The 24,768-nt window shown below is 42.5% G+C and overlaps 1 protein-coding gene across 2 annotated transcripts; it reads left to right on the top strand.

The window, feature by feature from the left end:
* The first annotated feature begins 265 nt into the window (after positions 1-265).
* GXYLT2 (glucoside xylosyltransferase 2) lies at positions 266-24,157 on the top strand. Of its 2 annotated transcripts, none has more exons than XM_075095644.1 (7): positions 266-589; positions 7,580-7,769; positions 7,978-8,109; positions 14,428-14,679; positions 15,711-15,834; positions 19,028-19,200; positions 19,938-24,157. In XM_075095644.1, the coding sequence occupies exons 1-7, from the start codon at positions 390-392 to the stop codon at positions 20,118-20,120; spliced, it is 1,254 nt and encodes a 417-aa protein (XP_074951745.1). In that variant the 5' UTR covers positions 266-389; the 3' UTR covers positions 20,121-24,157. The 2 variants fall into 2 exon arrangements, with proteins under 2 accessions (XP_074951745.1, XP_074951744.1); XM_075095643.1 differs by lacking the exon at positions 266-589 and adding an exon at positions 1,072-1,213.
* Positions 24,158-24,768: the final 611 nt, after the last annotated feature.

Below are 24,768 nucleotides of genomic sequence, written 5' to 3'. Positions count from 1 at the left end.
CATCCTCCAGCGCACGCTGGCGCTCTCCCGCCGCCGCACGCCTGCACGAACAGGCAGCTTCGCGGCGCGGGGAAACCCGAGGCACCTCCGAGCGGCGCGACCTGCCAGCCGCGGGGACCCCCGCCTTTTGCCTCTGACGAGGAAACGCTACTTGATGACGGCGTTATTAAACAATATTTAATTGATGAGGAAGCCGTGGTCGGGGGCGACTAGTCCAGAGAGTACGGTAGGGCGCGCCCCGCCCCCGCTGCCGGGAGCCGGGCCGGGCTCGGCGGCCACGTCCCCGCGGAGCGGAGCGGCGGGTCGCGCCGGGGCGGGCGGCAGGCGATGGCGGCGGGCGGGCTGAGGGGCGGGCGGGCCTTGCGCCCCGCGCCCTGACCTCCCGCGCCATGCGGCTCTCCTGCAAGGTGGCGGCGGCGCTGCTGTGCCTGGGGAGCCTGCTGCTGCTCTATCTGCTGGCGGCCGGCGGGCCCGCGCCCCCGCCGCCCGCGCCCTCCCGCCCCGCCGCACCGCTCGCCCGCCGCCAGCCGCGCCTCAGCCGCAGCCCGCCGCGGAGGAGCCCGCCCGGGGGCAGGCTCGACGGCGCCAGGTAACGGGGGCGGCTCCGCCTCCGCGCTCCCAGCCGCCGCCGGCGGGACGGGGGAGCTCGCCCGGCCCACGCGTGACCGGCCGGTGCCCCACGCGCGATCGCGCCCCCTCCCACACCCCTCCAACCCCTGGTCCCTGCGCTCGGCGGGGAGCCGTCCGGGCCCCTCCGGCCCGGCCGCGGGAGCCCACCCGCTGCCAGGCGTGCCGGCCCCACGCGTGCCCGCGGGTCCCCGCTGCCGCCCGGTCCTCGGGCACTTCCCTTCGCCGGACCCTTTTTCCCTCCCCTCGGCTCCGCGGGTGAGCGGGGATTAGAAACCCGTGTGCGAGCCGCTCTCTTTGCAGAAGTGGAAACTTGTTTGCCGTGTGTTGTCGCTGGGAGCGTTGGCTGCCAGCGGTGCCACGACAGCGCGTGGGGGTGCCACCGCCGGACCCCGCGTCCGAGCGGGGGCGGCCTCTGAAATAGCTGCTTTTCCGTCAGTTTTGGCCTGGTTGTGAAGGCTGACGTGGGGAATGTGGTGGTGCTGGCTGGAGGCCGTGAGGAGCTGCTGTCAGGCTCGGGCCGCGCTCCTGCGAGGTGGTCATTAATGCTGCGGGAAGAGGGAAGGCAGCTGGCTGTCTCTGCGAGGTAGCCCTGGGCTCCACACTGCGAGGCACCGGCGGGTTTTAAGCTGTTGAGCTTTTTTGTTTTGAATGCTTTTTATATGTAAATTAATTTAGCAGAACTTTAAAAAAAAGTTTGAAATCATGGTGTGCCGTGTTCCCTCTTGCAGCACCTTTACAGGCGGAATACTTTTTAAAAATCTGTAATTACTTCAGGAAAAAGATACAGGCAGCGTGTTTTGGGTGGGTGGAGGGCTGTTTTCCCCTTTGCATTCCAACTATATTATGGTCAGTGTGACCTCATATATCTAATTAACTTGGTATGTCTTTGTGTCTTTGATTCATGATTTCACAGAGATGTTCTGAATGAAAGACTATTCCTGTTTTTTTGAGCTCTTATTTCTTAACTTATTAAAGCAGTTGGTTTCTTACAAGCATTGTTACCCTACTGAATGCAAGAGGTGTTTACTGTGGCTGGGAATGGATCACGGACAGAATTCAAATGCATGTATTAAAGCAGGATTATTTCCGCTAGCAACTGTACCTCCTGAAGTCATTTTTCTTTAAGGCATATCTCTGCGATTATCATGGAAATCAAGAGGAACGCTAAAGGAAGGAGCCCAGAAAGTATGAAACCACTAGAGAGTGTAAACAGCTGTTCCATTTCAATGAGCTTTTCAGTGATCATCTTCAGGTTCCAAAATTGGACATTATCTAACTTTTCTATTATTTATTGACTTTGCAAGTACTTTTTACAAGGTCTGCAGCACAACAGAAAAAAAAAATAAAAAAGGAGGAATGCTGTATTTAAACCATGCCTTTTCTTCAGATCTTTTTTTGGTCGGTGGGTTTTTGTGGGGTTCGGTTGCTGGGCTTTTTCCCCCTCCTGGCTGCTGGCAGGGCATGATCCTGCACCACGGGCACGAGCAGGAGTTTGTATAACTGAGAAGCTCTGTGGGTCCAGTTCTGCCCCTTGCTGAAAGACTCTGTATTGTGTTAGTCAGTACTAAAATAAAATTTATTTGAGGGAGGGTATCCATAAAAAAGAATTTTTGGGGTGGGGTAGGGGGAGTGTTGATGTAACGTGGTCCCAGTCGAGGAGATGCCCACCTTCTTAGAAAGGCAGAAACACCCGCTAATGGGTGCCCTTCTGGAACGGATCGCATCTGCGCTCGCACGGTGAAGGCATTGGGTGCTGGGATCTGCTTGGCTTAAAAAACCCAATCCAGAATTTTGTGATACCGCTTTCTGTATTCACATGATAATAATAGAAGACATGAAGTTTGAAGACGCGCAGATTTCTTCTAATGTAAGGAGTTGTACATGATAACAGCTTAGCTTAGTCACATACCATTAGCTGGCTGGAACCTAGCAAATGTTGGTAAATACGTTCATGTGTCCTGCTTTGGTCATGAGGTAATTTGGGCAAATCTAGATGAGCATTGCCTATAAGTTTCTGGTTAGCTTTGAAAACTGATTTTTGATGGTGGTTTTACTGATCCTTCCTCTTGGAAGTATGTCATCCTATGCCTTCAGTAAGATATTTTTCATATGAGGAATTATAAGTATGTGCCAAACCCATGTGTGCAAAGTATCAAAAAGCAAAAGGGTTATTTTACATTTGAAGGGCAGATGTGACCACACTTTCTATTAAACCAGCGTGGCAAGGCTTGGGAAGTGAACCTTTGCCAGCACATTTAGTTCCCTGGAAGTAACTTTTCCAAAGCAAAACATCTCTTATATGGCAACCTGTCAAGATATTTTTTCCTTCCTTGCAGCCTGTGTGCACACACATGCGAGTTTGGCTTGCATTTGATAGCCTATAATAACATGCTGAGGGCCCAAATACCTCATACTTGTCTAACAAAGAACCCACAGGGTAAAAGAGGAAGATACAAACATCCAGTTCTGGCTTGGAGTGTTTTTCTCCCCTTTCTGAGTGGTAGAAAGAGGTGAAACTTCAACGATTTTTTGATTGTCAGCAGCTACAGTCAGTTTTGTGCAACTGCATTAAAGTGAGAAAACTTTATTTAAAAACATTTAGAGCCTTTCTAATGTCTGTTTTAAAGTGTGTGAGAGAATGTGTTTCATATAATGGAGCCGCTGTTGGGACATGGACTCAGTGTTGACTGTCAGGAAAGGAGTTATTTAAGTGAATCACCATTTTTGATACAATGCCTAAATCTCACCTTGTTTATGCTGCAAGAGTAAATGAGATCATAATATGAAGAAGGTTTCAAAAACTAACAACTATATTGCATTTTGTAAGAATCTGCATGCATTATCTTTCTCTCAGGAATACATTTGAAGGCTTGAATAGATTAGCAGGCTCTGTAATGAGATGGGAATTCATTATTTTGAATGGATCTGGATTGATTTAGACAGGTTTTGGGTTAATTATGTTTGAGACACTTTGGCTGTGACTAATAAGAAAATTGCATGTAACTGAAACTTTAAGACCTAGAAATGTACACTATTGTGCTTGAGCGCTCAGGCTTCGTCTGCTATGCCAATACCCATGCCTGTCAGAAAAATGTATGCAGTAAATAAAATACCATCGGGCAACTGGACGGGAGTTGGTCTGTATTGTTGGAAGGCTTTTGCTATAAACATTTTATCGTGCTATGTCTTAATCAGGTCTGTCTTCAGCTGTTTCATAGGGATGTATTCTGCAAGTATTTTGTGATGCTTTCTGTCGTGCTTAATCTTAGGCAACAGTTCTTAATTTTAAAGCCATATAATAATAGAACAGCAGGTAAGGGAGAGCAGGAAGCAATTTTCGCTGAGCAGATGGGTAAAACAGGGAACAGAGCAAAGAGTCTGACAGAATGTTATATTAGTTAGATTTATAATGTATCGAAAAGCTACATTTATATAATGAAATTAGAAGCATAATACTAAGGCAACAAAGATGTTGAGTTTGTAGTTTCTTTATTTGTTCTCATCAAACACGTTAAACATTAAGGCCCAGGTCACGGTATTGTTTTAGGTGCATTTAAACATTTAATTCAGGTCATAAAATCCTATTATAGACTCTATCCATAACCAGTAAGTTGGACTATAAATGAATGAATGTGCATATAAATGTTAGGAAGAATTGGCTAATAATAATGATTGTAGTATTCTGTGGATCTGTGTGCTTTTTAATGTGCTTGGAAGTCTCCTGAGGTATGTAACTGTTACTACCGTAACAGCTGTTCCCATTTTACAGGTAGGACAACTGAGGCATAAAGAAGTAATGACTCACCCAAAGCTTTGCCAGGGCTGACTTACTGAAATAGAGCCCAAACCAGAGCTTGCTTACCCTTCAGCCACCACCCGAGTACTTCTCTGTGTCAAAAGCCTGTTAATGTCATGGGTTGATAACCTAGCAATATACTCTGTGTTGCTTGCCAGATGTTTTTTATTCTATGTAATAAATTTTATCCTTTGTACAATTTACCATAGCATTAACATACTCCGTCCTTTAAAACAAGCTATGCATCTTTCATCTATTCCCTTTGTTGTATTGTCTGGTAACCTCTGAGCTGGTAGTGTTTCAGAAGACTCTTAGGGTCCCAGTATGTTTGCATCAACCACTGGTAATAACACGATAAACAAACATTTGTAATTAGAGGAGATACGATGTATTGAATCCGGGCTCTGCGTGTACCTTTATGAAACCTCAGCTTAAAGAAGCCCTTTCATTGAGCAGTAAGCCTGAATGAGAAGGCTCCTGGTGCCCAGCCCCACCTGGTAGACAAGAAGTAGTTGCTCCACTGGTATGAGCTAAGTTTGAACCTCCCATTTCTCTCTTGACAACCCACGGTGGAGGCCCTCTTATCGTCAAGAGGGGATCAGATAAGCCCACATAACCACTTATTCTGTGTAAAGCAGAAGCATCCTAGATGCTGTTGGACAAACTGGAACTGTTTCGGTTTGAAGACATTGGCCGTGTCCTGCAGATCCTTAAGGAATATCCGCTCATCCAGATGTTATTTCTTCCTGTCCCTTCCCTTCCTTCCTGCACTGTATGTACGTGCACGTATAAACAGAGGAGGGAAGGGGAGTTGTGGTATTCTTTGCTGTAATCTGCTCCCGTAACCTGCTTGTTTGCCTTCCTAGCAGTTTGTCTTTGCCTTTGCACCTGCCTGTTTTCATACTTCTGGATAACAATAGTAGTTTTGTACAGGCTAAGCTAAAATTGCTGTTATGCACATCCTGCTGTGGCACTCTTGTATCTCCCTTTCTGGCTCACCTTTGTTCTCACAGTCCTCTTGCTTTCCTTATGTATTTATAAAAATGATGCAAAATGTTGTGTCCCAACATTCTTCTGTACCTCATTGCTACTTTCCTCGCTAACTGTTGTCCTCAGTGTCCCAGACTACTACTGGTGTAGCTCAAATACTACCTCATGTTCCTTTTCTTGGGGATTTTTGTTCCTATTCAGGTCACTGCAAGCTCCTAAGAACCTTCAGCCCGGGCCTTCGCGACTCATAATTACTCATCTCCAAGGCTCAGCTTTCTCCTCCCTACTCTCTGGGACTGGGAGGGTGTCTGTGTTGGCAGGCGGGATGTCTCTTGTTCATCTGGACCTCCCGTGGGCTTACGGGGTGTTCTGGTTTCGTCGAGGGTTGCTTCTGCTGAGTCGGTTCGTTGGAATTGCTTGTCTACATATACTGGGTTTTTCACCACAAAACAGCTGCGTAATAGAGAGATCACTGTGGCTAAAATTTGCAAAGAAAAGGTGTTGGGTTTTGAGATGTTGCAATAAAAGCTTAGTTTAGTCCCTCTCCCAGTGAGTTCCATTGCCAGAAGCTATATCAAAGCAGTTCTCATCCTGCATATGGCTTGATTTAGAGACTCAATTAAGAGGAAACATTAAAGAGATACGGAGAAGGGGGGAAAAGGGGATCTGTGTGAGCAGCTAATTATTCACTTCAATAATTCAGTGATTTTTACACTAATAGGTTGGAAAGTAAATACCACTTCACATAGATGTAGTATTCCATTATTTATACACTGATGAAAATGGGGTTTAATTAAGACTAAAGCCTAAGACTTTAAACCCTTAATGAAACATGTTGCTTTGTATAGTCAGTAAAGTACTGTTGGCTGGTATTCTTAACAAAGTGGATTGCTCTGTAGTATAGAACACTGCTGTTATACAGAGCAGCATTTTAGTGTCTGGAAAAAGATAATGACAGCTTTAGTAACTGTCATTTTCCTCTTTATTTAGAACTTTTGTTTCTAGTATTAACTTCCCTGATCAATTCTGTGTGCTGAGAAGAGGCAGGGATTGATGTCCTCTGTTCAGCAATATGTCAAGAACTGGTAGTGATCTATGATTAGCCTTTTGAACTCTTCTATAATGATTAAGATGCTTGTAATTTAGTTGCTCTGTCAGGACACATCCATCTGAAGGAGTATAAATGCGATCCATGTTGGAATGTGAATACAATACGCTAGAAGCATTCCTGGAGGATGTGATTTTTACCTCCATACTGATGGGGGGAAGACACACAAAACCAAAAGGCCATCTTTTCAAAATGTTTTCAACTCCCCAAAAGAATCCTGATTTTTCTGGCGAGTAGGTAGCTTCATTGTGCCTTTTACACGCAGATTCCCTTGTAGTCTAGCTGAAGTTTATTTAAAGCCCACACAGATGCGTGTTAAGTGAAAAACCCATATTTGGCCCTTGACTGCTTGTGGAATATAGTCTGATTCATCTGGGACATGTGAATATGTTTGTTTTTAAAAATCTCTATTTTAGCAAAATCTGAGGGATTCCGTGGGGTGACATGGAGAGCAGTCCTTTGAAACTATGCCAGTACCTTTAGGCCAGGATTAAGGCGTGCATTTTTACCAGCAAATTAATTAACTGTTGGAATAATTTACATATAGGCGGAGTGGATTTTTTTAAAGTATCGATGTCTTCTTCCAGTCTAGGCAAAAGTTATGGGCCTGGTGAGGAACTTACTAGACGTAGTTCTGTAATCTGCATTGTGTTCGAAAGTTGGCTAGTTAGAAATAAATCCATTCTGGCTTTGTAACCTCTAAGCTGGAGGATAAAGCTATCATTTGCACAGAGCAACTTGTCTGGTTGGAGGTGCTATTCAATTAGTTGCATCTGTGTATGTAGTGCAGTGATTTACGCAAATCCCGAAATGTCAGAATAACCAGAAAATTTCTGAAAATAGCGTATTTGTGTTGTAATTTTAACACTCTTGCTTTGTACCGTTGCCAAAATTGGCATGACAGTTGCATGTTTTGTGGATATCTAATCAGAAGAAAACGCGCTCCTGATCCCCTACATAACGAAGGGGAAGCAAAAACTCCTGATATCTATTAATGCGGAATTCTCTTCATGTTTACCTCAGTATTTTTTATATGCCTGTTTATGATTTTTCAGGAAGCCTGGAGAACAGAAACATTCAAAAGAGCCTTCATCTTTGCAATGCATGCATCTGGCAGTTGTGGCATGTGGGGACCGGCTGGAAGAGACGCTGATCATGCTGAAATCAGCAGTTCTCTTTAGCAACAGGAGGCTCTGTTTTCACATTTTTGCTGAGGATTCCCTTAAGCCTGAATTTGGGAAAAAGGTGAGTTTCTTTGTCATTTGGTAAATAAATAGATGAGTTAGTTCTAAGCCACAAATCTCTGAGCAAAAGTACACTGAAATCAAAAAGTAGCAACTAAGCACTTTTTTACTGTACGTGGTTTATAAACTCCTTATGTGTGCACATTTTTTTTTGTTTTTAAAAAGCTGTATAACGTGTAGTGTCTAATTCCTCTTCCCATGTCTTTCAGTTAAAGGAATGGCCTTCCTCATATACAAAGAAGTTTGAATACAACATCTACCCAATAACCTTCTCAGTAGGAAATGCTCAGGAATGGAAAAAGTTATTCAAACCATGTGCTGCCCAGCGCCTTTTTCTTCCGGTAAGGCACCTGGATTTCTGAGCGGGTCGCTTCAGGAAAAGGTTAATTCCACAGCAAGGAAGGTTTGCTGGTGTAATATTAAAACCATTTTCAGGCTGAAACATCTGCTTAAAGATACTTTAATCTGTGCTTTAGCCAGCTAAAAAGAACAAAACAGAAATCCAGCCTCGCTCTTTTTCCTGCTAACAAAGAATGTGTGTTTCTTATTTGTCTCTAGTTCCATTAGTCTCTCAGACTCTTAAGACTTGGTGCGAGAGCTCTTTCAGGGCAGTTGCTTTCAGGGTAGATGCTGCATGCCTTCCATAAATAACATTCTTTTCAGCGTGCAGTCATCATATCCTCTTGACCCACTATCTCCCTTTCCATATGTTAGCCCTTAGACTGGTGCCTTCAGCAATCCCTTTTCCTTGAGGTTTATTTCTTTTTCCAGGACTGTCAGATTTGCACTTAAGGTAATAATGCCACTGTCTTCAAAGTCAGATTTCATTCAGGAGCCCTGCGTGTCCTGGCAGCTTCAGGTTCACTGAAATTTTGTATTCTTTTACTGTGTAATACCTATAGTGCCATAAACTTGGAAAATATTTAAGGTTGCTGGAGGGAAAGGTGGTGTTGATAACAATTCTGCATATGCAGAATTATCAGAAATGGAAAGAACTTTTGCATAAAGCAATTTCTGTGGAATTGAGAACATAACAAAGATACCTTGTGCATTGCTATTGACTCCAGTAAAGTGACATGTATTTGTGTGATCCAGATTTCTTCATTGCTGTCGTATGAGAAATGGTGGGGGACAAAGAAATCTTTACTTTCTCAGATGGAAACAATCAGGAGACAGCTGCACGTCCAGATACGTAGGCTATGAATACATATGTGAGAAAATATGTGCTGTCAGCAGTTCTGTTTATCTGCCATTTAGGGGTAGACTATCAAATGTGCAAAGGCCAGATGGGCTGAAAGCAACTCCAACTTCAGCAGGGATCCTCTCTTCCCTGAGTAAATATTTATATCACCTGGAAAATAATCCCTAAGCATTAGCTTGTTCAATCCAGATTGTTTGTTAAGGATGTACTCAAATGGGGTTGTTTTCACTGGGTAAACACAATTCTTTGTTCTTCCTATTTCTGTGGTATTTTTTGGTAGACTCCGATCACAGAAACGGTTTCACTTTTATTTGTCATCACTCTTCTGATGACAGAAAAGGGTTACGTATTCATGCCAGTTCCTTCAGGCTGGGCAGTGCTTTTTCAGTTCCTTTTTGCCACTCGCATGTTGCCAAAGATCTCTAGTAACTTCTTGTAAGGAATATTAGACTGTTGCAGGTTGTCCTAGCAAAACTCGGAGGCAGCCTGAACTGTTTATATCTCTTGGGGCAATTGCAAAATGTTGTGTGTGGTCAGGCTGAGGTTTATGGCTTTGAATAGGAGGGGTTGTCTGCAGCTGACACTAAGTTGATATGAATACAGTAAAGAAAACAAGTTGTAGTAATAGCTGACGTGGCAAGTGTCCAGTTGGATTTTTGGTACTCAAGTTCGGAGCCTGGCAGAACCTTAGGCTGTTTCTGGATAGTTTCAGCCACCATTATTTTTATTGGTGCTTGATAACTAGGTTCTGATGTCCCCTTAGAATGAGACGAGACTGTAGAAATGCAGTTGTCTCACAGCAGGAGCAGAGGGTTTCTAGTGTTATTGTTTAGAGAACTATTTTGACTTTTATTTTAAATAAATACCAGCAGGATGTCAGTATCCTTTTTTTCTTATCCTTCCCTGTCCTAAGCATTTTCTCCTGCAGTGGCATAAAATGCGGCTGGTTTTAGGGAGGACCCCAGGAGAGCGGTAGTTGAGTTTATCAGTGCTCTAGCTCTCAGTTGTGCAAATTGTCTTCCTCCTGATAATGCTAAGTCTGAGTGGAATGTGAGTCTTTGATTCACAAGTGCCTCTCCTGCCAAAGAAACCTTTCTCCTGCAGTACCGGCAGGCATGTGAAAGTGGACGGGAGGGTAGGAGGAATGTGTTACGGCAAAATCGCTTAAGAATGTTTCAGTGGTTTTACTTGATAAAAGTAGAGCAATGGGATGTGATCCTGCAGCTTGTAGTAACGAACTGCTTTGACCTGGCTAACAGGTTGGTCTACACGTTCCCAACTCATTGAATCTGCCTGGGTTACTAAAGTATGAATGAAGATCATACAGCAGCCTACATCGCGTAGAGGCATTCTGTGACACCTGATCAAATGTTTGCTACTGATACACAGGGAAAGTAGATTGAGCCTCCACGTAGTCTCACAAGTCTAAATCTCTTGCTGCAGTCTACTACAATAAAACCATCAATGGGATTTGCAAAGGCAGGATAAGGAAGATGTGGATCTTAACATGAGCACAAAATGAAACTTTAAAAATAAACTAGGAGTGTAGTGCTCTCAGCAATCACTTGAAACTGTTTTGTAATAGTAACGTGGATGTTAAGATACCGGGTGAGAAACTGTCTTTGGGCAGCTGTGTCTGTATTGCTGGTTTGGAGCTTCCAAACCAATCGGCTAAAGTATCATGAAATGCTTAAGGGATTTTTGGATGATTTTTAGTTCTAGCAGTAACTAGCATTTAGAACCCTTCTCAAAACACTTAATCTGCTTAAGAGCTTTTAAGGTAGATTAGCAATATCCCTGTATTATAGGTATCCCCTTGAGAATGCTGAAATATCCAAGCCGGCGGATCTGTGGCAGCCCTGGGAATAGATACCAGGACCGTAGCTAGACAAAAGTCTCCCGTCTCTGTTGTGATTTGAGTTAATTGATTACTACACTTAAGTTTAGTAACTCAACTTCACGGTACTGCTACATTAGCATCAAGATTTGTAGTTTTCCCCTAATTTTGGATAAAGCTCTGATGAACTGCCATGCTAGCCGCTGCAAACCATTAGACAGCACAGCTTCACAGTATACCAATATGTGTTTACATGGTAGTGTGTTATTCCTTGCCAACCTTGCTAACACAGGGAGAATCTATGGAGACAGAAGTTGTGAAATCAAATCACAGATAATTGAGTATTTAAGTGAAGTGTCAGGCTAAATATAGCAAGTTCTGTGCAGAACTTTTTCACAGATTTTCTAAGAAAACTCTATATAGCTGCAAAAAAATCACACTTCTTAAGCTGTAAACGCCTGTAGTGCGAGGAAGAAGGCAAGCACAGCCAAACCGTATTCCTGACCATTCGTTTCAAAAATCACAGTCTGTCGGGTATGTCTGCATGGTTTGTGCTAGCAAGCTTGAACTTAGGCTACCAGACTGAATCTTACATTGCTTATGCCCCAGGTCAGACGCATGTCATTTTTAACCTGCAGTCATGCCCCTTTGGTGAGCCCTCCTGGCAGGCTCGGTGCGCTGCCAGCCCTCGCTGTGCAGCCTCTGGTTCAGGCAGAGCAAGCTGGAGCCAGGTCTCTTGTACCGCAGGCTTGCCTTGTGGTACTGAGCTGCTTTTGACGTTGAAAATCAGCAGTCAAAAATTCATCGTCTCCTCTTGTACACTTTTGAATAAGTAAAAGCTGAATAGTATTTTAAGGGCTGGGTAAAGCCTGAAGTATTTTTTTCACAACTTCTTTAGTCTGAGAAGAGAGCTACCTGAAAGCTATGGGAAACTGGGAATGCCAGAGTTATTTAAATGAAGTTTATCCCCAGCGTAACTCCACTGAAATCCCGGGAGCCATGCAAGGAGCTCTTACAGCTGCAATTTCTGAAATGAAATTCCCCTACCCAAGGCGAAGTTAAATGCACAGCCAGAAGGGGATGTGATCAATTCAAACTGTCGTGTAGGTTTTAAATAAGTCTTAACACTTCACATGTGAAAGAGAAAAGCATGAAGGGCTTAAAGGAAGTAGCACAGCTTTTCTTTTGGCCTGTTGGGTGTCGCTGCAGGGCAACACCTTGGACACAGGAGAGGGAAGAATCTTTTGACAAACCAGAAAGGAGAGTGGATGAATCCTGAGTGGAGGAATATGAGGTGGAAAGCATGGGGCCAGGTGCTGGTAGGCGCCCATTTCACACAGAACGGAAATACCTGCTCAAATCCATTTATATATAGGAAAATTATTACAGACTTCCACAGACTTAAATTCATGTGTATATTTAAGGTTACTGAAAGAACAGCTCTCTGCTGGAAGAAGCAGTGCCCAGGCTGTCACTTATGCTTGGGAGGAGCATCTATATGCGCCCATTAAACTTCCCCTTTAATCCTCTGCTGGAAAATGCCTGAACTTGTCTTTCTACCAGAGCACCCTTAGAAACAAAAATCTTACCTGGTGTACAATGTGCTGTGGATCCCTCAGGCAGCATCCAACAGCTTCTGCTCGCTTTGTATCTCTGTGCTATCTCCTGTCTCAGACTAAATTTTGAGGTTATATATTTTTTTACATGTATTTTGATTTTATATGACTTTATATAGTAGGTCCCTATGAATTAGGGCTTCTAGGCGCTGCAGAATAATATACAATATCCAGGATATCCTGAAGCTGAAAAACTTTCTTCTTTTCAACTGTGTGTCTTTTATTGATTTACTCTTACAGTAGCTGTCTTTTTTTTTACTTGGTGGGTATTATTTTTAAGTACTGGACTCCAGGATACTTAACACTTGCCAATATTTACCTCTGAGCTCTTAGTGTGTTATTGAACTACTTGTGTCACTGATTCCTTGATACCTCCACATGCTCTCTTGTATTTTTTATGGAAAAATGGTGTATTGCTATAACCTTCCATCTGGCAGAGTGATCTGGATCATGTTGGACTTGTTCACCTGGAGTTTCTTGTAAGCATAACTTTTATTTCAAATGTAGAGACACTTGCCTTCTGCTTGTCCTCCTACGTAGGAAGAACATGCAGTTATCATGTCAGAAATACAGGTCAGGGATTTGTTTAACTTGGCTAAATGTCAGTCTGAACCCTGAAGTGTTCAGTCAGGTGAAAAATCCCATTTAAGTCTGTACTCACAGATTTGGCATCTTGGTGGATGCCTGTTGAACATGCTTAAAGGCAATCTTTTCCCCCCTACTTGTTCAAAATCTTAATGTTGTTCACTCTATTTCACAGGTAATCTTCAGTCAGGATATATTTCAGTTTAGGTAAAATTCAATTTCTTCAGTAGAATTTATTATTACCTGCATAAATAGGAGAGTTTGTCATTAGTATCACTGCAGTTGGATGAGAGAGTGGTTGTTCTGTTCCACAACATGGTGAAAATCAATAGCCTTTTGGATTTGCTTTTCAAAGAAAGAAAGAGAGGGAAATAGGGCTTCTGGCTGAGACCAAAGCTGGAAGATTTCAGTCCTTCCGGAATTTTTGGACAGCTTTAGCAAACAATGAAGAAGAGCAACAAAAATGCAGTTGGAACTGATGGCCACCTTCAGCTAATGATAATGATATTTATTACTTAACCACCAACCTTACAAATAGCTGGTGCAAACATCAAGGGAGTTTCCTTGCACTGTTGAAGGACTACATAATTTGCCCTACTTAAATTAACAAATGAGCATGTAAGGATTTGGATAGCCACAAGGGGGAACATTGTCAACAAGAACAGATGAAATATCCTGGCTCTAATTTACAGTTTACACGCTCTGACTTAACTAACTTTACTGTGGTTATTCCTGATATAGAGTCCGATAACAGAGATCAGAATCTGACCTGATGAGTTCTAATATGACATTCCTATTTACAAAGCAAATTTTGAGGAGGATGCATGTACGCTTTCGTGATCCACAGGGTTTTCTTAATTAATGCGAAACATTTGTATATGTTAATACTGAGTGCAAGTCTCCTAGGGGCTCAAGGTTGTAATAGGAAAAACAGTCATTAGAAAGGCATAAGGAAACATGATACCAAATGGAGATGAAAAGCATTCTGTTATACTGGCTCACCCTTCCTGTCTCTGGAGGAGGCTGTATATTTCACAACTTGATTTTGAAAGAACTAACAAAGCTATGTAAATATATATTCTTTGCATTTTATTTCTGAACTGATACTAAATAGTCCTTGCAGGTGTTTTTGAGAGCTCAGTGGATTACTGTTTCATGTGAAGGTTAGAATCCAACTTCTGTGGGCTGGTAGTTGTTTTACTGTGGAGTTGAAAAAAAAAAAACCAACAATGAAACAAACAACAAGCCAATAACCTGATAACTGTTGTTCCTATGTATAATTATGTTTAGCTGATAAATCAATAACCTCTTTCAAGTTACCAGTTTAAATTAAAAGTACCTCTTGCCAATAATCTTCTTTTTTGTTGTCTCTTTGGTTTCTTCTTCATCTCTTCCTCTCCTCGCTGTGCAAACCCAAAAGGTCATTTTAAAGGATGTGGATTCTCTCCTTTATGTGGACACTGATGTTCTCTTCCTGAGGCCCATTGATGACATCTGGCACATACTGAAAGAGTTCAACTCGACGCAGCTAGCTGCCATGGCCCCAGAACATGAAATACCAAAGATTGGCTGGTATAGTCGATTTGCACGTCACCCTTATTATGGGACAACTGGAATAAATTCTGGAGTGATGCTAATGAATTTAACACGGATACGCAACACTCAGTTCAAGGTGAGAAGAAATACAGCTGTTGCAGAAACTAATGATTTATGTATTTTCCATATCTTGTAAAGCTTAGTATAAAATTACATAAAGCCTGTAATAAAAAGAATCTGGAAAATATAGAATATATATAATTGGATACTAAAAGCAATTATAGTGAAAATGATCATTAAAACAAGTGAAACTTCCTCAAGAGGCTGGAGCATGGAGAACTGGCAGATGAAGCAGTCTGTCAGCGGTAGTAAAAATGGCTTCTTCGATGTTTCGTTTTCCATTGAAAGATACAGGAAAGAATAAACTGAAGGATCTTCAGTGCAGTCACTGTATTGTTTTTAAAATTGGAAAGCTTGATGTAAATATCCAGAGGAATTGGTAATATTTTGCATCTGCTGTAAATAGAATTTTGTATCCTGCTGCAGATCAAGTGACTCTGTGACTTGATATAAATGAGAAGGGAGCACTTTTGTGATATCTGATGTCTCCCCTCTTACGTGAAAGGCCTAACATGTAAAATCTCTATTTGTTTCGTTGAGCATGTGTGCTTTAATTTCTTTAAAAATGTTATTTACCCCAAATGGTCTCGTTCCTCAGTCAAGGCCCAGGGGTTTCCTATACCTTTACAGGAACAGCTTGAGTAAAACCAGTCATTTCTCTTAATATCATAATTCCCATGGAAGATAATTTTCAGGCTGCATTTTTCCTTGCTTTTGTACCTCAGTTTTCACCTTGTCCCTGCATTTTTGCATTTTTCCACTTTTTCTCCCTCCTGTTGTTCAGAATAGGAAGATTGTGAATAGCAGGAGCTGACATCAGAGCTAGACCCAGGAGACATTGCTTTCCTGTTTAGATAAACAGGAGCACGGCCAGCTCTGCTGTTCCAACCCTATCCAGGTCTAACGTTTCCTGGCAGTCTTCCTTTTTCACCCTGGTATCTGACGTGGCTTAGCAGACTTACAAATATGTGGGTGCCACGCTCTAAGTCATGTATCACATCACTGTTCATGGTATTAACCCATTGTTTCTGTTTTTCTGCCCTGCAGAACAGCATGATACCGAGTGGTTTGACTTGGGAAGAAATGTTGTATCCATTATACCAAAAGTACAAAAATTATATTACATGGGGAGACCAGGATTTACTAAATATAATTTTTTACTTTAACCCAGGTATGTAATGATTCTGGGAGTCACGATTACCTCTGTTAAGGAAATTTCTTGAACTTGAAAAATGAAAATAAAAAGGCACTATTTGTTATTTATAATATGCATAATGTACGCTGGCATGAAGTTAATGTGGAAGCGCACCTCGGATTTACAACCTGTGAAAATATTTTTGAAAGTGGAGCAGGCAGTGGGGCTCAGACCTGGCTCCATTGGATATGTAAATCGGTTTTCTGGAGACTCTGAGAAAATAAGGAAGTATAACGTTAATGATCAAATGCAGGAATGAAGTTCAAGTTGGATGTGTGCTTAAGAGCGTCACTGGACCAGGGCCTAGCTGAAAAAACATTTTTGAATCTGAAATTGCCAAACTTTCTCCAAAGCTATGATCTGTTTTTCTGAAATTCAGCTGAATTCTGGTATTTATGCAAATGAGTGATGAAGCTAATAGAAAATGGACACAGCCATGGAAATATCTCCTCTGAAACTGTCGTCCTCCTTAGTTTTGCTCTTTCGCTAGAAGTTAGTTTTTGAGAAAGAGGCTTCCAGCCTCTCAGCTGAATGATCCGGGCTCAGTGGGCACCAGGATGGTGTCATCTGTGTTCTGCTCTTAGATTTGTGCATTTTCTGCTCTTCTGTATTGTGCTTGCTCTGGGACTGTGAAGAGCTCTGGAGGACTCCAAGTCTCTCAAAACCTTGTTTGCAGAGAGCAAGTGGCATAACCCACCTGTCCTAGCGTGGAGCCGCGTGACCCATGTGTACTTACTTGTCAGCTCAGCAAAGTGTCATGTCTGATTCCTGCCTGTCACTCGTGCACAGCGCCTCCATAACCAACTTGTAACGGTTTTGGTTTGTCCTTCATTTCCTCCTGAATTGGAGTTGTGTCCTCACGAGTGTGTATATCCAGGGAACTGGCAAGTTTAGGCATCTTTATTTTAAAAGGGTGTGACTTTTTCCACAAGTGCTGAGACAGTTTCTGGAAATTCAGCCCCACGTCAGTATTTTGCCCTGATCACACAGAAATGACTTCAGGCACTCCCAAAAACAGTAACATCTGAGAAATGCAAGGATTTCAAAATCATAGCATAGTATGTGCTTCCCAAAGAAGCCGAGAACCTTATTTCATGCTTCTGAATATGCTGAGTATCCAATCTTACTTGCTTTTCCTTGTTTCCTATGTGACCTTGTATTCCCTCAAGTGATCTTAAGAACAGAACAAGTTTGGATTTATCTTTATTTATGCTGTTCCCTTTTCTTTTTCTCTAAGGAATCGTAGGGTAGGTAATTGGATTATACCCAAATTGAGGCAAATAAAATGAGAGCCAAGGCAAAGCAATAAGCTAACATCTGTTCACAGCGGACAGATGCCAAACATTAGTGTCCCTGGTACACCATGTATTGCCCTCAGTCCTAGGGAAAAAATAAAGTGGAAGAAGCCTTCATTATGGAATAATAAATTAATTTCTGAAAATAAATTAATGTTATGGAAATAGGATCTACTGGAGGAAGAAAAAGATGAAGCCAGATTAGTTTTGAAGTCGAACTCAAGCTTCTAACTTAAGCGTGGAGGAAAAAAACAGATTGCAAAATAATTGCAAAATTTTAAAATAATTCTGTGATGAGAGCGTTCTCTATCAAATCCACATGTTGAGACTCTCTTCTGCACCATAGTCTGTCTTTTCCTTGTAGCTGGTAAATAATTTTTTACGAATTATGTAATGTCAGACTGCACAAGAAAAGAAAATAAAAGAACTGGATACAATTAAAACAGAAAACTAGACTTTCCCGAGGTTTTGAACTGCTGGATTGTTGAGGCTGGTTTGGGAAGGAATCAGTCAAGGCTCTGCAGGTGGCTTTTTATAGATGCAGTGCATTGGATTAAAAACACACAGAGCTGCGTTACCTGGGGCCTGAAGAGACGCACCCTTTTTTCCCATCTCTGAAGGGTGTTCTGGTGATGAATGGATCTGCAGGCTCGCAGAGCGGCGGGAGTTTGAGTCCAGCTGTGACAGCAAAAAATGCACAAAAGCGTCACAGTGAGAAGATCAAGTATACTCAAGTGACATGTACGAAAGCTAATAGACACCCTCTCCCCGTAGTGACCTGCTGATGAGCTGTACTTGCAAACATCTGTTCAGGGTTACCGAAACAATCCCCGTTAACTGTAGCAGAGTTTGGATCACGCTCTCCAGCTCTTCCTGCCCTTTCAGCAGCACCGGGGAGCAATGCTGAGTGTGCGATAGGCCAGGCTGAATGGGAACCACTTACAATCTTCCCATTCTGGAGAAATCTCCTGCTAGAGAGGCCTTATGGGAAGAAATGTTTCAGAAACTTTCTCTCCTACTTCTTCAAGGATCGCACAGGACCAGCTGCAGACTTCCTGGGAAGCTGAGAACGACCAAGTGAAGAATTCAGTCTTCAGTGCTGCTGACGTGACCTGCTGGCATAGTGCAGTGATTCATTGTACTCCGTTTCTGAAGCAAAAAGGTCACCGGGACTGGCGTGATTTATTATAAGCATATTGCAAATACTGTGGGTGCATAGAGAAAGTTTAAAAAAAAATCAGAAAGGAAGTTACAAGCCCCTTTGAGAAATTAGGCTCAGCTTTAAATAACCTGGACCTATGAAATTAATGGATGACAACTCTTAGAAGGACTGCATAAATTACACTACCTCTCATGCCCTGCTGTATCTCAGTATAACAAATTGTCATAGCCTCAGTGGAAGCTTCAGCAGCAAACATGGGATGTACTTCGCAAGCTTTCCCATGCTTTCTCCAGAAGGATTCAGGATTTTCCATAACCTTCGCTGCTCTGTGTGCTTCCCTAAGCGTTTCTATAATCTGGAAACGTCTCACTTGGAGGACAGAGCACCCTGGATAGTGCCACCTGGTGCGTATTTATGGGTTTGATTCTGTTACTTCTAGCTTTGTAAAGCGCTCTCTTGGTTTATGCTTGCACTCTGTCTTTGTGTTGCCCTTTCTTTCTGTTAGTTCAGGTCTAACAGAGCTGAGAGATGTGTAGCCATCCCCTGAGGAAAGGAAGCTTCTATGTCTAGCTGCTACTGGGGGTAGTTGCAAAAGAAGTAACTGAATTTTTTTCTGATCGTCAGAAACATGGTTTAATTTCTTGTAACTCTTGTTTGACATGTCTTTTTTTCTTCCCCTGCTGCCGCCACCTCCCCTGACTGACACCGGCAGAGTGTCTCTACGTGTTCCCGTGTCAGTGGAACTACCGGCCCGATCACTGTATGTATGGAAGCAACTGTAAAGGTGCAGAAGAAGAAGGTGTCTCTATTCTGCATGGAAACAGAGGTGTCTACCATGATGACAAACAGCCTACATTCAAGGCACTCTATGAAGTGATACGTGATGTAAGTCTTCTGTCTCGATAGAGGCAGTCCTTTTATTTCAGTGTAGGTTACTGCTTTAACCGGGTCACTCAGATCGCTGTTCCAGCAGATCAGGCTGGGCGTAGTTGTGCTTTACATGTACCCATCAGACACAAAATAACAAGGTTGCTTTGCCCTCTCCTGTCTTACTGCATGCATGCATTTGGGATGATTTAAATGGTCCTCCTCCATATGATAGTAAACTTCTTATCAAAAAAGCTGATGAATTGCTTTTCTATAATACTGGAGGTGGAAAAAAATGTTTGAATGGAGTTCTTCCTGCTGGTACGGCAGATCTGGTCTGTAAACACCCAATGGAAGCTTGCCCTCCCCGAGCACCTCGTGCCTCTGGGCACATGGAAGGCAGAAGCTTACGTACAGACACAGGTCCGCGTTGCTACTTGGAACATTGTATGTGTACAACTCCACTCTCTAAAGTGTCTGCTTTGTTACAGTAGCCCTGTGTTAGTACACCTCCTCTAAATACAGACTCTAGAAATACAGTTTCTGGGCAGTTGGATGTTTCAGGTAATAGGCCCAGGCAAACTTGTCTGAAAGCACACACTCTCAAGCAGAGCAGTGTTGGTAGGCTTTGATGACACTCGAGAAGGCGAGGGACAAGCCATTGCCTATATATAGAAGGTTTTATCTTGCAGAAACTTCTAAAATGCCATTTTGTAACTAGTGAAAACTAATAATTCTTTTTTTCTTTTCTTTAGTTTCCATTTGAAGACAATCTCTTCCAGTCTTTGTACTACCCTCTGCAGTCTAAGTTCCTGGATACAGTGCACACTTTATGTGGGAGAATTCCACAAGTATTTTTGAAGCAAATCGAGAAAACTATGAAGAAGGTGTATGAAAATCGTGTCATTGTCTACTTGGGGGCCAACCATAGATACTAAATATAGCTATATTTTATGCAGAGGTTTTCATTCCTGCACTTCCATCTCATGAAGCATATAAATGAAGAGTATGACATCTTTTACTGAAACTCAGACTTAAAACATTTTCCGTATCCAATTTCCTAATAACCCCTGAAATTACAGAACTGGAAGAAATCCTACAAGTCTACCTGAACGGTCCTTTCTTAGGCCTTCTGTTCTCTTCCTGCATTTCTCCTGGTTGCAACGGGGAGAGCTGATGATTCTCACTTTTCTTGTATGAGTTTAGTTTGGTTATTGGTTTAAGAATGGCTGTGTTCACTGTAACTTTTTCTGAAGTTGTGCAAAAGCTTGTACTGGTCTTAGCCTTAACAAAGAAGTTACGGTTTGAGCTATGTAACGTATAGGGAATATAACTCGATAGGGCAAATATTCTTGACTGTAATGAGAATGCTGAATTACAGAAAAGATCAACTCTTGTGATAGGCTGAGTTAAAATTTACTAAAGGGAAAGTATTTGCTTAAAACTGCACATCTGTCTGAAGATATATTACCTGCTATGTGTAGGACCTAAGATTTCCCTTACTTTAAAAGATGAGGGGAATAGAAGCGCCTGTTTGCTTTGTATTTTACAGCACTTTTTGGCTAGTGATTGTAATTTTTCCTCTGTGCTCTTCAGTAGTTTTGTGAGGGCTTCTACTGAAGGAACTAGAAGGAAAATAATTACAGCATAAGTAGGAAAACGGTGTACAAGAAGTGGGAGGGGGGTGCAGTGGAAGCGATGGCACCTGCACGGCTAATGGAGAACAGAAAGAGAATCCTTTCTTGCCTGGAGTACGGTCATGCCCTTCCCTTCCAATCTCTTACAGTTCTAAGAATGTATCCCCTAACTTGGGCATACTAATTGCATTAGACCCAGTCCAATAATATTGTCAGCAGCCAGGTGCTATTGATCTGTTTTCCTCTTTAATTAATTGCTATTTACTGCACAGTAACAGTGGTATGCCACCAAGAACTGTTCTTCCATCCCTGTTTGGGAGATGAGAGCGCTGCCTCTGACACCCCCTCTTCTGCCTCGCCAGAAACCTGGGGCACAGAAACACCTTTCTGGCTGGCACTCTCGTTCCTGGAAGTAGGGAGTTTTATGCTAGGATGATAATGAATAGCCTCGAAGCGAACGAGGACACAAGATGGATTTGATGTTTATTTAAACTACTTCATTTAGTTCAGATTTCGAAAGTATGATGATCATCGTAGGATCTGCACAGACAAGAGCTTATTAAAACTTGCTGAAAGGCGCTTGGGACAAGTCCTTGGGGAATTGAAAGTGAGGGCACTCTTAAAGAGCAGTGCTAAAGAGCAGACTCCCAGGGGGCATTTACTAAGTATAGGCCCTGAGGGGTGTGTGTGGGCGAGGGCTTCAAGAGAACACCAGAGAAACTGATCTTACTTCTCAAGTCTGTTTGGCAAAAAAAATCAGCCATTACTTGGAACTACTCACTTTTATATCTAACAGGCAAAGTAGGAGAGCGGTGAGATACACAAAGCTTTCCTCTGATGAAAGGAAAACTGATAGAAATTGCAGATCTTGTACATGTGATGTACATTTATTAGAGATAAACATCTGGGGCGTGTGGATGAGAGAAAGGCTGTATTTGCTAAGTTAAAAAGTAGGATTTCTGAAGACTTGCAGTTTTAGGGGTTTCTACCCTATCTAGTCAGGACTGATGCACAGTTTCGTAAGAAAACAGTCTCCAGGAAAAAATCCTTTCAGCTTGCACGTTCCTGTCTCCTTGAGTGGCAGCTCATGAGAGGAGGGGGAAACGCAGGCCTTGCTGGCATCTCAGGCTGCCAGATAACCAGGCTGTACGCAGGGTGAAGTGCCGATGCCCTTCTTCCAAACACTGGAGCATGAAAATGCCTGTGACACACCCGTAAGCACGCTGCGTGAGCGACACGGCGTGGCAAACAGCATCGCTACAGAGCCATCTGAGTAGAGGAGTTAAGAGAGAGGCTTGGAGTAAGGGGCTTACGGGCTTGGACCTAGCAGTTCCACTGCTGGTCTGTGCTCATCCTCACAGGCATGACAGACAAACAGAAGCTTCTCTTGTTTGCGCCTCCCTGTGCTGCAAATTCTAATCAACAGTTTCTGCATGTTTCTGACTCAGATCTGGTGTCTTGCAGTCTTTGCCACGTAAGTGTAAACTGACGTGTGAAGGACAGAGGCAGCTCTGCGTCTGTTTTGACTGAAAGCTCGGAATTTCCTAGTGGAACCCGTTTAAACTTAAGTGTAGACGTCACTGTCTCTCATGACTTGCCTTAGTATTTTCTATTTTAACTGAAGGGTTTTAAAAAGTTTAATGTAAGCCTAACATAAGAGAGGTAAACCTCTTAGGCTAGCAATACTGAGAACTTGTAAATAACATAGGCTTGCTTTTTGATCTTTATTTTCAATTATGAGGGTAAAGCTGTCTGGAGGTCAAATGAGGATAGACAAGGCGCATGCTGGACGCTCTGAATTCCTCATTTCTGTGGTATCTACAGGCCACGGAAAGTTGCAGAGCAAAAGTCTTGTTGCCCAGACAGTTGCAGCTCTGGTGCTGAGCCTCTGAAGTTTGGGAGGCAGGGATTGTGTAAGCTGTGATTCAGCAGAACCCTGCAACTATGGGCGCATTAAAATGAAGGAATGGAATTCATTACAAAACAAAGGCATTATTGCATATAACATAATTAGAGATTAAAACAGTGCTTTTTTTATGTTTACAGGAGGTGCAGTGTTAGGTTTAGAAGGAACAGTGTTATGTTCTCAACAGCTATTAAAATACATGAAGTATCTGCTTTAACATGAAGGCTTTTGTTAATGTAATATCAACTCGCAGGAAGACTGGGGGAGGTTCCCCACTGCTGTGCTTTTTCTGAGGGGGGAAAAAAAAAAAAAGCTATAATTTGAGCTCTCCAAAGTGTTTTAAAACAATTATGTAACTTTGATTTTTTTTGTTGTTGTTAGAATTATTAATTTATACTTCATTACAGCTTCTAAAACCATGTTATATTTTGGTTTTAACAGTAGTTGATTCTAATATTAATCTTATTTAGAAACGAGTTTTCATTTTGTATTTCATACTTGTGGCTAATTCCTTGTTAATTAGCCTTCATTTATTTTAATCGTGGGATGTGTAAATACTTATATAGACTTTATATCCTCATTCCCCCTTCCTCTCATGTATTTTAGTTATTTCCAATGGTATAATATAACCAAAACACCTTTGCTGATGTAACACCTTGGGCAGTGTCGTCGTAGCGTGAGGGGGGAAACCAAAATAGCTTTCTTTAAATGACCAGAAGCTCCAGCACGCGGCACGTGTGTATGACAAAGGAGGAGAATCGCCTTCCTCGCTGAGAAGCAAAGAGCAGGGCTCAGCCCAGAGAACTGCGCCCAGGTTATTTGAACATAAGCCCTGGCCCGGCAGATGTTTGATACCCTGAGTTTTGCCTGTGTAGTCAGGAGGCTTATATGCAATGCATAGAGTTAAGCAGGTAACCAAGTCCTTGCTGTATCAGCGTCAAATATTCAGGTTTAAAATTTGCTATGTTATACTTGAACTTGCCGAAGTTAGATAAACAGGGGCTTTATGTTAGAGCTGCCGAGCACCTCCTTTTAGCCCAAAGCCATTTAAGAAAGTGTCGGGCTACCAGTGCGCGTTGTACGGCAAAGAACTGCCACAGGAGGAAGCGTTTGGTTGCATCATTTATATAATGTGAGAGGGTTTTTTTAGGCTGTTTGCCTACATATTACAAAGTAGGCTTAGATAGCTTTGCTATTGTTTCACTTACAGGTGGAAACTGGAAACTGCTCTCTGGGTGTTTGTGTGTGTGTGTGTACACAACAAGAGCGCATGCGTAGAGAATTCTGTACCTTTTCTCTCATTTAACTGCTTGTGTATTTTTACTTGACAAGTGCATCAATTGTTTATAGCTCCCAAGGAGGCCTAGCAGTGCATTTCTGTGTTGATGCAGATCCTTTGGCTTACATTACAAATAAAGGAAGTTTTAAGCAAGCTCTGCATTCTGATAGTTTTTTCTTTTAAATATAAGATATTGTGTGTGTGGATGTGTGTACTGGGTCTGGTTGGGATGGAGTTTAGTACTAGTGATGTTATAGCATACGTATACAGGGTATGTCTGCATTGAAAATGGCAGAGAAAAATGTTCCTCTCTTACACTTTTACCCCTACCATAGTGAGAGAGTATTGGACTGGATATGTTCCTGGAAGAGACAAATGCCTACATTTAACTTTCCTCAGAGTGCTGGTGGGTCATGCTGCAACTCCAGTTGTGTTACGGAGCCCATGGATCAGAACCTGGTCTCGAAGGAAACTGAAGTTTTACTTCTCAATCTTTTTACTGTTTCTCCATTATATTCTTCTCCTCAGAGCATTCGGCCATTTAGTGTCATTTCCCTTCCTTTCTTGTATTTAATTTTATTTCTTTGACACTCTTGTATGGTCACTGCTGCAGTGGCCGTGGTTTTGCTGCGACATCTCCGAGTGACAGAAGTTTGTGAGTCGTCCATTCAGCCAAACCAGTTGTCTGCCTGGTGATGAAATAGTTTTCTCCCTTGCTCACTGGATGGTATGTTGGGCTCAGCCACACTCTCTTTGGAGCCAAG

Source organism: Phalacrocorax aristotelis, chromosome 6 (assembly GCF_949628215.1).
Source record: "Phalacrocorax aristotelis chromosome 6, bGulAri2.1, whole genome shotgun sequence".
Classification (NCBI taxonomy): domain Eukaryota; kingdom Metazoa; phylum Chordata; class Aves; order Suliformes; family Phalacrocoracidae; genus Phalacrocorax; species Phalacrocorax aristotelis.
The sequence above is the reverse complement of the archived record's forward strand: the minus strand, read 5'-3'. Positions and strand labels throughout refer to the sequence as shown.